This window comes from Magnusiomyces paraingens, assembly GCF_902498895.1.
Source record: "Magnusiomyces paraingens strain CBS 517.90 genome assembly, contig: contig3, whole genome shotgun sequence".
Classification (NCBI taxonomy): domain Eukaryota; kingdom Fungi; phylum Ascomycota; class Dipodascomycetes; order Dipodascales; family Dipodascaceae; genus Magnusiomyces; species Magnusiomyces paraingens.
In genome coordinates this window covers 1,153,273-1,165,043 of record NW_022474069.1, presented here as the reverse complement: position 1 = coordinate 1,165,043, position 11,771 = coordinate 1,153,273, and the positions used below count along the sequence as shown (strand labels likewise).

The following is an 11,771-nucleotide window of genomic DNA, read 5'->3' as shown; positions in this document are numbered from 1 at the left end:
TAGTTTCCGGGTGGCCTCTAAAAGTCAATGTTATGTGTATGTGTGTGTGTGTGTGTGTGGCTGCTACTGCTTGTTGTTGTTGTTGCTGCAGATGGGCAAATGGATGGAAAAATAAAAATAAAATAAAAAAATAGGCCTCGGATATATTGAGATTTCTTTCTTTTATCTTAACCACCGTATATCTCAAAAAAAAAAATATATATATATATATATAAAATAAAAAAAAACTATAAATACTCCATATATCCCCCCCTCTCCAATCAATTTTTTTTTGTTCTGTTTTTTTTGTTTTTTTGTTTTTTTTTCTACCCTTATAGGACTTCTTTTTGTCTATTTTTTTTAATATAATTCATATCCCAATCCCTATACTTTTTTTTTATTTTTTTAAATAATTAAATAAATATCCTATATTCAAAATGGTCGCCCCTACTCCCCAACTCATCGAAGGTGTCGAAATCAGAGCCCCCATCCCTGATAACGCCCGCCACATCCTTACCAAGGACGCAATTGCCTTCTTGGCCACCCTCCACAGAACCTTCAATGCCCGCCGCAAGGAACTCCTCGCCAAGCGTGTTGTCCGCCAAAAGGAAATCGATGCTGGCAAGCTCCCTGATTTCCTCCCTGAAACTAAGTACATCCGTGAAGACCCCAACTGGAGAGCCGCTAAGCCCGCTCCAGGTCTTGAGGACCGTCGTGTTGAAATCACCGGCCCTACCGACAGAAAGATGGTCATCAATGCCCTCAATGCTGACGTTTACACCTACATGTCCGACTTTGAAGACTCTTCCGCTCCTACCTGGGACTCTATGATCCAGGGTCAGGTCAACCTCTACGACGCTGTCCGCAGAAACATCTCCCTTAAGATTGGCAGCAAGTCCTACGAGCTCAGCAACAAAAAGAAGCTCCCCACCCTTATTGTCCGCCCCAGAGGCTGGCACCTTGAGGAGGCCCACTTCCTCGTTGATGGTGAGGTCATCTCTGGTGGTATCTTTGACTTTGGTCTTTACTTTTACCACAATGCCGTTGAGTCCACTGCCCGTGGCTTTGGCCCCTACTTTTACCTCCCCAAGATGGAGTCTCACCTTGAGGCCCGTCTTTGGAACGACATTTTCAACTTCTCCCAGGACTGGATTAGCATCCCCCGTGGTACCATCAGAGGTACTGTTCTCATTGAGACCATTCTTGCCGTCTTTGAGATGGACGAGATCATTTACGAGCTCAGAGACCACTCCTCCGGTCTTAACTGCGGCAGATGGGATTACATCTTCTCCTTCATTAAGAAGTTCCGCGCTCACCCTGACTTTGTCCTTCCTGACCGTGCTGACGTCACCATGACTGTCCCCTTCATGAGCTCCTACGTTAAGCTCCTCATCAAGACTTGCCACAAGCGTGGTGTCCATGCCATGGGTGGTATGGCTGCCCAGATCCCCGTCAAGAATGACGAGGCTGCCAACAAGGTCGCCATGGAGGGCGTCTACAAGGACAAGCTTAGAGAGGCCCTTGCCGGCCACGACGGTACCTGGATTGCCCACCCTCAACTCGCCCACATTGCCCTTGAGGTCTTCAACAAGCACATGCCCGGCCCCAACCAAATGTACCGTCTCCGTGAGGACGTTGAGGTTACTGCCCGTGATCTCATCAACCCTTACATTCCTGGCGGCAAGGTCACCGACGCTGGTATCCGTAAGAACCTTTACATTGGTCTTAACTACATGGAGGCTTGGCTCCGTGGTGTTGGTGTTGTCCCCATCAACTGGCTCATGGAGGACGCTGCCACTGCTGAAGTTTCCCGTTCCCAGCTTAACCAGTGGGTTAAGCACGGTGTCATCACTGCTGAGGGCACCAAGGTCACCCCTGACTACGTTGTCAGACTTCTTGATGAGGAGACTAAGAAGATTCTTGCTACTGCTCCCAAGGGCAACAAGTTTGTTGAGGCTGCCAACTACCTCAAGCCTGAGATTACCAATGAGTCGTACAGCGACTTTTTGACCACTCTTCTTTACGACAAGATTGCCAAGGTCAGCTCTGTTGCCTCCAAGATCTAAAAAAAAAAAAATTAAAATAAAATAAAAAAAAGTTTTTTGTAATGAATTATGTATTATGAATGAATTAAGTAAATGAATTTAAACTGAATTGACGACTTGACTTGACTTGACTCGAATTAAACTGAGTTGAAGTTGAGGTTGAGGTTAAGGTTAAAGTTGAAGTTGTAAAAGTCTGGGGTTGTTACACGTTTTTGTATTGCATAGCGGGATTATTATTAGTAATGCGCGAGCTATTGGTTGCTGCTAAGGTCGTTCGTTGTATGCATGCAATTTTTCACGCTCTCCACCCTTTTTTTTTTTTTTTTTTATTTTACCATCATCACCACCTTTTTTTATTATTATTGTTATTATTATTATTATTATTTATCTTTCTAACAAGATATATATAGACTTAATTCTTTTTTTTTCTTATAAATACTATCATTATTCACAATGGGCTGGGCTCGATGGATCAAAACAATTCTTGCTGGTGGCTCAGTGGTCGGACTGGGTGTCAGTTGCTTTATATTCACCACACCAACCGATGAAGAATTAATTGCTGTGAGTCCTAAACTTTTCTGATCTTTTGGAACCCCCTTTCTCTATCTATACTACCTCTAGATCTATTCCATTCTAACTAAATAACTAGAAACTCTCGCCAGAACTACGTCAACAATATTACGATGAGCGAGAACGGCGCCGCATGGTGAGTCAGTGGGCCGTGGGTGAGGCACGCAAAACTGCAGCAAGTAGTAATCCTATCTGGATGACTGGTGAAATTCCCAGTGGACTTGTTCGTGGTGAAGATGGTCAAGGTCGTCGTGTAAGTCCTGCCGAAGCAGAAGCAGTCCAACGTGAACTGGCCCAAGACCCAGATGCTGCAAGAGCTTACGCAGAAGGCTTACAATACGCACCACCTAGTCTGATTAAACAAAAGGATTCTTGGGCTGCTAAACAACACATGGAAAAACAGCGTGCGATAGAAGAAGAAAAACAAAGACTGAGGGTACTTGCAGAGAAGGAAAGCAAGGCGTAGGCTAAGGGAAAGAAAGGAAAGAGAATGAGATTAATTCATTAGTTTTTTATTTTTATTTTGTACAGTTTTATATATATTATTTATATTAAGAAAGAAAGAAAGAAAAAAAAAAAAAAAAAAAAAGGTTTAATACCACTTGAGTTCTTCTAAAATGTAGGGCAAAATGACAATCGTAGCAGTATACAAAACCGTAATTGACCGCAAAAGAGCTCCAGGGAATCCAGCCAGACCTGCATCACAAAAGTTACAGTAGATAGCATAGAATGCGACGGCGAAAAAGTGGTTAAATAAAACCAAGGGCCTTGGCAAGATACCTGACAGAAGCGATACTGGGTCTGCAACACACGCACCGCCACGCTCGAAATAACGGAAGCACCCACGCTGTAGTACATAAAGATCCTCACTGTTTGCCGCAAAAAGTGCATACAAGGCCTGAGCCAAAATGTTGACCACAGCTCCCAAGTTCTTACGGCGCCAGTAAAAGGGTTCTAAAACTTGAGCTTGTACAGCGTCCCAGTCAGCCCAATCCAGTGTGCCGGCCGTGTCGCGTAACAGTGTGCGTAGTAGATCCACATCGTTAAGAGCTACAGTCATGCCACCGCCTGTGAGTGGGTGGCGCATGTTCCATGCGTCACCCAGTACAATGACACCTGGTGTACGTTGTGGGCTTGTAGGTAAGAACTGGTTAGGCATGCTGCGGAACTGGCCCTTATCAATGGCTGCTCGCATAGATGGTTGCAGTTGTTGCGGCAGGTATGGCACCACGTTTTCCGTAAGATGTTTGGCCATGTCGCCGTTAGAAATTGATGGAAGTTTCCCCTGGATATCAAACAGTGCACGGGTTTCTGTGGTTCCAATCTGGTACACAAGCACAGGTGCAAACTTGGTTCCAAGTAAAACGTGACCATGGTTCGGCGCAACTAGCTCTGCATTGTCCAGAACTACCCCTACAAAATGTGACTTGACAACCGGCGAGCGGGTCGTGTACTCCTTGCGGAACTTGGACGTGGTGCCGTCCGCAATCACGGTGATGGGCGCAAATAGGGTCCGTTCTTCTGTGACTGACTTGTCTGCACCAACTGCTTGTTTAATGCGTACTCCAACCACGCGTCCAAGTCTACGATGGATTCTCTTTTTTGCTAGCAGCTCTGGAGGCTCCACCTCTTCTTCCTCAGTGATTGTTGCAGTGACAGTGGCCTCGATGACGTCCACATAGTCTGTATGTTTAGCAGCTGCCTTTCTGAGATTCATAATGAACCTGCCATGATGGAATGATACTCCATTTTCTCTAACTTTTATGATATCTTGTAATGGTGTTCCTGGTTTCTCCACAATTGCTGCATTGGCTGCAGAAGGTGTGCCTCTTGTGCTTGGGTACCCGCGTGGCGGGTATGGTAACTTGACTGACTGGCCCTCGTAGAAAATGGTGTATCCAATCTCCGGGATTGCATCAATACCTTCCACGCAACTGGCCAGCCCGAGCCGTTCTAGCGCATGCAGACCGGCCGGTTGTAGAAGCTCGCCCACAATGCGGTTGGGTTCTCTTAAATCACGCTCGATGAGAGCTACACGGCGGCCCTGTAGTGCCATGGCGTGAGCTAGTGCAGGGCCCACGACACCGGCACCTACGATGATCATATCGTATACTGCTGCAGCGCCTGGAGGCAGTGAAGTTTGGTTTTGGGGTTGTGAGGACATTTGGTATTCTTAGAGTAAGGGGAATTTAGTAGATGGGATATCTTGAAAAAAGAAAGAGAAGAAAGAAAGAAAGAAAGAAAGAAAGAAAGAAAGAAGTAAAAAAAAGGAAAGGAAAGAAAATAAATAAAAAAAAAAAAAAAAAAGGAAGAAGGGGGATGAAGGAAAAGGGAAAGTCTGTGACTTTTATGGGATGATAAAAAGTCGACTGATCGTAAGGGGGTGAGATGGATGGTGGCAGTTGAAGATGCGAATGGGTGGTGGCCTCTTTTTTTTTTTTTTTATTGTCTTCTTTTTTCTTGTGTGATGTGTGAAAAATCGGACGACTGACGAAAGTCCACAACAGCCGTTTAAGGTGTTTAGGGAGGGGGAAGTCAGGAAAGTCCCCAAAAAATTCAAAAAATTCAAAAAATTCAAAAAAAATAAAACGTTAGTACATATAAATACTATTTAGCTGCTATAAAATAATTAAAGTTATTTGGTAAGTTCAAAGTTACTAATAATAAAATAAGGTTACTTCGAGTATCAGTTGTTACTCAAAAAACCGGGGTCTGAAGGTAAAGCCGCACCGGGTTCCTTAAACAGACATTTTATTTTCTCAATCACCCTCACCAGCCTTTAAAAACCCCACCACAACCACCCAAAAATCAACCCAAAAATCAATAACCCAAATTAAAACTCAAAATCAACATACAAATTATCTCAACAATGGATCACAGTCAAATGGATCACAGCCAGATGGATCACAGCATGCACACGTCCATGGACATGGGCAACGGTGGTATGGACCACGGCGGTATGGGTCACGGCGGTATGGGCAAGGGAGACATGTGTTCGATGAATATGATTTTCACCTGGAGCACCGATAACTTGTGTGTGGTTTTCCGATGGTGGCACATCCGCACGCATACAGACTTGCTACTCACGTTGGTCGCTGTCGTTTTACTCGGAATGGGATACGAGTACCTTAAGGTTCTGGGCGCCCGACTTGATGCCAAAAGCGCCTCACGGTACCCGGGCGGCCGCGTCCCATTACTCGATGAATCCCCGGTAAACCAATCCTCTTCGGGAGCAGCAGACGTGGCATCGCCATACACTGCATCTCCACCAGCTGACAGACTCCGACTCTCGCGTGCATTACTATACTGCTTCCAGGTGTTTTATTCGTTCTTCCTGATGCTGGTGTTTATGACCTACAATGGTTGGCTCATGCTCGCAGTCACCTTTGGTGCGTTTCTGGGTTATTACACTTGGGGCTACCGCCAGCCTGCCCGTCGCGACATGTCGTGCCACTAACCTGCCATTTACTTACTGACTTACCTACTTACTAACTAACTCACATAACCCAGTTTATATTTCAAATTAGTTGAACCTCTTTATTATCAATTATTATCAATTATTATCAATTATTATCAATTATTATCAATTATTACCTCTTAAAATCATCATTTTCTTTCGCATACTTGACTAAAGCTTTAACACCAGCTGTTGCTTCCTCCACTTGCAACTTGTTGGCTCGCATTACCCGTGAGTATTCCTTCATAAACACTTCTCGTACTCTTTTAAATGCCATCCGTTCTGCCTCTGCTTCAGGCGCTACCCCGGACCGCCCAGAAACCGCACGTCGCCTAGCGCGAGCCACAGAGCTTACTGCAGAAACAAGTGCATCTGTTCTCTGTGCCGCGCGGTCGCCAGCCTGTGCCATGTTCTGCACGTACTGCACGGTTTCTTGATTAAATTTTTTCAGGTTCTTTTCCTCAATACTTCCCTTCCAAATGGCTCGTAAAGCTTCAACTTTTTTCTCGAGTTTTAGACCCCATTTTTGTAGCTGTAGCTGTAAATGCAAATGTAGCACTTTTGTCGTCTTTCTCTTCAATTCCAAGAATAAGTCTCTCATCTGCAAGTTCTTGTGCCCCGCGTGCTTGCCACGCCCTATAAATGTAGGCCCGCTCGTGAGTCATACTTGCAATTTCCTGGGCTTCGTAGTCGGGTCTGTCGAGGGCCCCCGTCAGAGCTAGGAAAGATGTTTTCCCTGAACGACAGTCTTGAATTGCTTGTTGTAGAGCCTGTGACTTAACGCAGAAGGATTCCAAATTGTCACTTGAGTCTGGGATTGGTAACAACTGTTGTTCAGGGTTTGTAGCCGCACAAACCCTGCGCAGGATTTTCATGAGCAATTGGTCATCGCTGTTTTCTTCTATTTCACCATTTTCATCATTATCATCTTTACTTTGAGTAGAAATCTTTTTCATACGGTTTGATGTTGAATCTTCAGCTTTTCTCTTCATAAAAGATGGTTGAAAAGTGGGGAAATAAGATAAAATAAAATAAAAAAATAAATTGAAAAGGAAACTTTTGTAAGACACACAACAACAATAATAACAACTCTATATAAAAATGCACAACACTAAAAAAATTATTAAAAACGGTTTTTTTTTTTTTTTTTTTTCCGTCATGGGAAAAAATTGCCCGGAGTAATTAACTTGTGAGCCCGTTTACGCTCAAAAGCATCTACAATCATGACATCGTCTTCTAAAGAAGCAAATGCCTTTTGTGATGATGATGATGACAGCGAGCCAGGACCATTCAAAGACTTTAAAGAATAAGGGGGCGCTGCAGATGCAGATGCGGATGCGGATGCGGATGCAGACGCGGATGCAGAGGATGACGGAGACAACGAGGTAGAAGAGGAAGAGCCCATGACCCGCAAGGACCTTTTCCCCTCCATGACGACCTTGGCCACTGGCTTGACCTTTTTCTTCGTCTTGGTCTTCTTATCGTCGCCCAGGTTTTCCTCTGCATCTGCGGTAGCAGAGTACCCAGGAGTGTAGTTAGGGAAAAGATCTGTAGGGTTTTTAACCAATACTGCGGGGACCTCAATGGTCAATACGTTTGCAGCCGGGAACTCGACGCAAACCACGAGGGTATAGTCGCGCATAGTGTAGCATGAATGGTACGTTGGAATTAGAGCCTTTTCCATGGCCGTTGAGGTGACGAGAGGAATAGCAAAGTCTGCTGAGTAAACCAACTTGCGTGGGCTTTTGCCTGATGAACCAGCCACCTTTTTCCCACTTGGAAGAACTGATGGGGTATCCGGCCAGCGGAACCCGCAAGACTGGCTTAGTTGAGTCACTAAAAGCGGATGTACTAGCTCCTTGAAGCCTTGGGGGAAAAGATGCGTCCGTGCTCCAACATGGGCATTGACACCAATGCCACGCACCGGGTTAAGAACCTCGCTGGATACCGGCTCAATTTGAACTGGCTTGATGAGGTCGAGGTTGGAAGGGAGATACTTGAAGGAAGCGTCGTTGGAATAAACGGTGCGGGCCTTGAGATAAACGGAGATTTTGCGTACAGGCGGCGGGTATCCATAAATTGGTGAAGTAGCCGAGTGAAGCGTATTAGTAGTTGTTGTTGTTGTTGTTGTAGTTTTAGTTGTCGGCTGATTATTTTTATTATTAATAGCCGCTGCCGCCGCATCACTGCTGCTACTAATACCTTCAAGGGATTCACCTGCAGGTACCACGGAACTGGGATAAAACTTGAGGGAAAGTGGTAGCATGGAGACTCTGTCTGGAGACAATGCCAGGACTGGGTAATGTTCAAAAGCCAGCTGGGCGACTCCAACGGGGGTCCGAGAAGAGGCAAGTTTGCCTGTGCGTTTGGTGATTTCCAAAAATGACTTGAAAGGCTGTGCTGGGGGGATCAAAACTTCCGGAGACACAGCATAGGATGGAATGATGGTAAGATGACGGCCAATCGATGACACAACATACGAAAGGTTTGTGTTAGAGGTCATGGACTTGAGGGTTGCAGTGAGAGTATAAGTGATTCGAGCCACATTGCCCGGGACGTCCAGCGCCGGGACCGAGTATTCTGGGGGGACACCGAGGGTTGGCGGTAGTCTGGTATGGTAGTCACTAACAGTCAGGTCAGTTTTGGCCACATCCAAGCAAGCGGAGGGGTCAAGGAATTCTGGGATTTCAATAGAGAATGGAATGGAGTAGAGCATATTGTTACGAACAATTCCATCTTGCGGAAGGTTTGTGATGCGGTGTGTTTTAAGTCTGACTCTGCGGTTGAGGTGCTTTTCACGAGCCCAGGTAGCGTGGGAGGTATCTTCCTCCATTTCCAACGTCACAGTCAGCGTCGACACTTTGACATCTCTGTTTGGTGCGACCAGCAAGGTGCCGATGATGACTTCACCATTCTCGTAGACCTTGGTGTGTGCGCCGCCCGACAGTGAGAATTTCATCATCTGAGGGATTTTGTTGCGTAGAGTGTACGGCTCGACCGTATAGTCTGCGCCGTACTCTGGCGGTGGGGTGCGTCGGTACGACTCTGAGGATGAGCAGGAGCCTCCGCTAAGGGTTGTTTGAATTGCGGACCATGCACCGGATAGGCTGTTGCGGGAGGTGCTGTTGCGGCTACTGCGCCGGCCGTGAGAGGAGGAAGAAGGAGAGGTTGTTTGGACATGAGAAGATGAGTTTATAGAGTGGGAGGAGTGTGCCGAAGAGGTTTGGTGGAGTCCATGGAGTGAAGAAGCTGCGGAATAATCCGAGCGAGTTGAAGAGGCACTTGAAAGGGTTCCAGCGACATTATTCATTGGTGATGAGCAAAAGAAGCGCAACCAGTCAAGCCATGAAGAAGGTTTGTGGGGAGAATTAGAAAAAAAAAAAAAAAAAAAAAAGGTGGAAATTTTCAGGTTTTTATATACCAAAAAATAAAATAAAATAAAATAAAAGGGGGAAAGGAAGTAAGAAGGACTTTTTAACTGGACATATATATATATATATATATATTTATACTACTACTACATTATTATGAAAAAAAAATTTTTTTTTACTCTTTTTATTTCTTTTCATGGAATTTTTAATTAGAATTCATTAGAATTCATTAAAATTCATCATCGTCAAGTGGAACAATTCATAAACTATTTACCAGTATACGTTAGGGGACCGCGACAGGAGTATACGTTAAGACTCAGCGACCAGTTAACCAGTCAGTTAGCTTAGAAACCAAGAAAGCAAAAAAAAAAAAAAAAAAAAAAAAGAGCGAGAGAGAGAAGGTTTTCTTTCTTTCTTTCTTTCTTCCCCCCCACCCACTCACTCATATACGGCATTGCACGGTTCTCAATGGGAATTTTTTGTTTTTTTTTTTTACATTCGGTAAATTATGATGATACGTTGTTATTATTTTCCGTTAATAGAAACAAAAAAAAAAAAAAATTAAAAAAATAGGGCTATTGTTGTTTGTAGGTTGCACAATTGAGTGCTTGGGTGATCACTTATTTTATTTTTACAATTTTGTAGTAAATGAAGCGTAAAAAGTTGATGGAATTTTAAATTTTTAAATTTTTAAAATTTTTTTTTACAATATATGGCATTCATTATATCGTGGGCATTCTACCAAAATGTCAAAAGTTTTATTTTATTTTATTTTATTTTTTTACGTCGGTGGTAATAAATTGGATTTCTTTCTTAAAGGGTAATTAAATACAGAGTTTTTTTTTTCGATACTTAAAGATACCCCAGAATATCGGTCCATTCTTTTTTTTTCTTTTTTTTTTATTACAAATAAATAAAAGTCAATTGAAAAAGCCTTTTTTTTTTTGTTTCTCATTCTTATATATATATACAATTAACTTTTCGGTTTTAAAATACAAAAGTTGTCAGTAAAAGTAATCTAACAGCGATGGCTTTTTGTCCTAATCTGGGCATTGGATTTACACTTGTTCTTGTTCTTCTTCTTTACTTATTCTCCAATCTTTTTGGTACTGTACTGTAAATAAAAAAAATATTCATAATTCATAATAATATCTCTTTGATCAAAAGTTTTTATTAATAATTTATTTCATTTTATATCAGAATAAGTAGAATAAAACATTTGTCCTACTAGACCAGCTAGATATGAACTTGTAGTTTTTTTTCTTTCTTTAGTCACCGAGATTATTCCATGTGTGTGATTTTAAAGAAAAAAAAATTCATCACCAAAATGGTTCTCCCTTTTTTTTTTTTTTTTTTTTTTTTTTTTTCTTTGTGGCTTTGTGAAAAAGAAAACTTATGGCGCCCACGTTTAAACGGCCAGTCCCGGGCAAATTATTAGAAGGATCATCACTTTAAAAAAAAAAAATAGCCTTAGTCAGCATAGTGGGTCTTTTCCATATGCATTTGCAAAATAACCGTTGCAAAAAAAAAAAAAAAGAAAAAAACCGTTGAAAGAAATTAAATCAGGGTTAGGGTTAATTAATTTCAACGGAATACCACGTGACATCAAAAATAAACAAACAAAAAAAAAAATAAAAATAAACAAAAACATGTCAAAAACATGTCAAAAACATGTCAAAAAAATCAAATCAAATCAAATCAACTCTCATCACCATTTCTCTCTTCTCTCGCTTCAACTCTTATTGCTTGTTGTAAATTTTCCGACAATGTGTGCACGGTTGAGGACTATTGAACCACGCTTTGCAAACATTACATCCATCTGGACTCACAGTCTCACCACAAGGCATTAGAAATTTGTTGGAATGGGAACACGAGTAAAGAATTATCTTGAGCATGCACATATTGGATGATGATGATAATGATGATTGTGAATAATGTAATTGGTTATTGGTGATAGATATTAAACTGTTTAATATAATATAGATAATCGTTAAAAAAAAACAAGATGATTGTAAAAAACAAAAAAAAAAAAAACAGAGAGATTTAAAATTATAAAGCCTAGGGGAAAACCAGAGAGTATTTATATACTAATAAACTTCACAGTTTGATAGAAATTGCCACCAGCAATGTATGCAGATGTAGTAAAGTAGAAAGTAAAACTGGATAGGCTTAGCGATATACACATGCCATGTCTATCTTGTTTTGATAAAATATGTGTGGTCCCGGTGACTATAAATCAATCACCCATCTCACAAAATGCCCTTTATTTTTATTTTTTATTTTATTTTATTTTATTTTTTTTTTTTTTGACGTGAATATGAAATTTCTTTTGACAGGACTTATTTTCAA

At 42.2% G+C, this 11,771-nt stretch overlaps 6 protein-coding genes across 6 annotated transcripts; 3 read left to right on the top strand and 3 right to left on the bottom strand.

Annotated features, from left to right (window-relative positions):
* Positions 1 to 416: 416 nt before the first annotated feature.
* SAPINGB_P003659 (uncharacterized protein) lies at positions 417 to 2,045 on the top strand (the record flags this gene model as incomplete). The annotated part of the gene is made up of 1 exon (XM_031998375.1): positions 417 to 2,045. The coding sequence occupies one exon, from the start codon at positions 417 to 419 to the stop codon at positions 2,043 to 2,045; it is 1,629 nt and encodes a 542-aa protein (XP_031854266.1).
* Positions 2,046 to 2,477: 432 nt separating this feature from the next.
* SAPINGB_P003658 (uncharacterized protein) lies at positions 2,478 to 3,060 on the top strand (the record flags this gene model as incomplete). The annotated part of the gene is made up of 2 exons (XM_031998374.1): positions 2,478 to 2,585; positions 2,674 to 3,060. The coding sequence occupies 2 exons, from the start codon at positions 2,478 to 2,480 to the stop codon at positions 3,058 to 3,060; spliced, it is 495 nt and encodes a 164-aa protein (XP_031854265.1).
* A 126-nt stretch (positions 3,061 to 3,186) lies between these two features.
* On the bottom strand, positions 3,187 to 4,758 carry SAPINGB_P003657 (uncharacterized protein; the record flags this gene model as incomplete). Its single annotated transcript, XM_031998373.1, has 1 exon — positions 3,187 to 4,758. The coding sequence occupies one exon, from the start codon at positions 4,756 to 4,758 to the stop codon at positions 3,187 to 3,189; it is 1,572 nt and encodes a 523-aa protein (XP_031854264.1).
* A 705-nt stretch (positions 4,759 to 5,463) lies between these two features.
* SAPINGB_P003656 (uncharacterized protein) lies at positions 5,464 to 6,488 on the top strand (the record flags this gene model as incomplete). The annotated part of the gene is made up of 2 exons (XM_031998372.1): positions 5,464 to 6,028; positions 6,229 to 6,488. The coding sequence occupies 2 exons, from the start codon at positions 5,464 to 5,466 to the stop codon at positions 6,486 to 6,488; spliced, it is 825 nt and encodes a 274-aa protein (XP_031854263.1).
* Positions 6,489 to 6,545: 57 nt separating this feature from the next.
* SAPINGB_P003655 (uncharacterized protein) lies at positions 6,546 to 7,043 on the bottom strand (the record flags this gene model as incomplete). The annotated part of the gene is made up of 1 exon (XM_031998371.1): positions 6,546 to 7,043. One exon carries the CDS (start codon positions 7,041 to 7,043, stop codon positions 6,546 to 6,548), a length of 498 nt encoding a protein of 165 aa, XP_031854262.1.
* A 164-nt stretch (positions 7,044 to 7,207) lies between these two features.
* Positions 7,208 to 9,361, bottom strand: SAPINGB_P003654 (uncharacterized protein; the record flags this gene model as incomplete). Its single annotated transcript, XM_031998370.1, has 1 exon — positions 7,208 to 9,361. One exon carries the CDS (start codon positions 9,359 to 9,361, stop codon positions 7,208 to 7,210), a length of 2,154 nt encoding a protein of 717 aa, XP_031854261.1.
* Between the last annotated feature and the right edge of the window lie 2,410 nt (positions 9,362 to 11,771).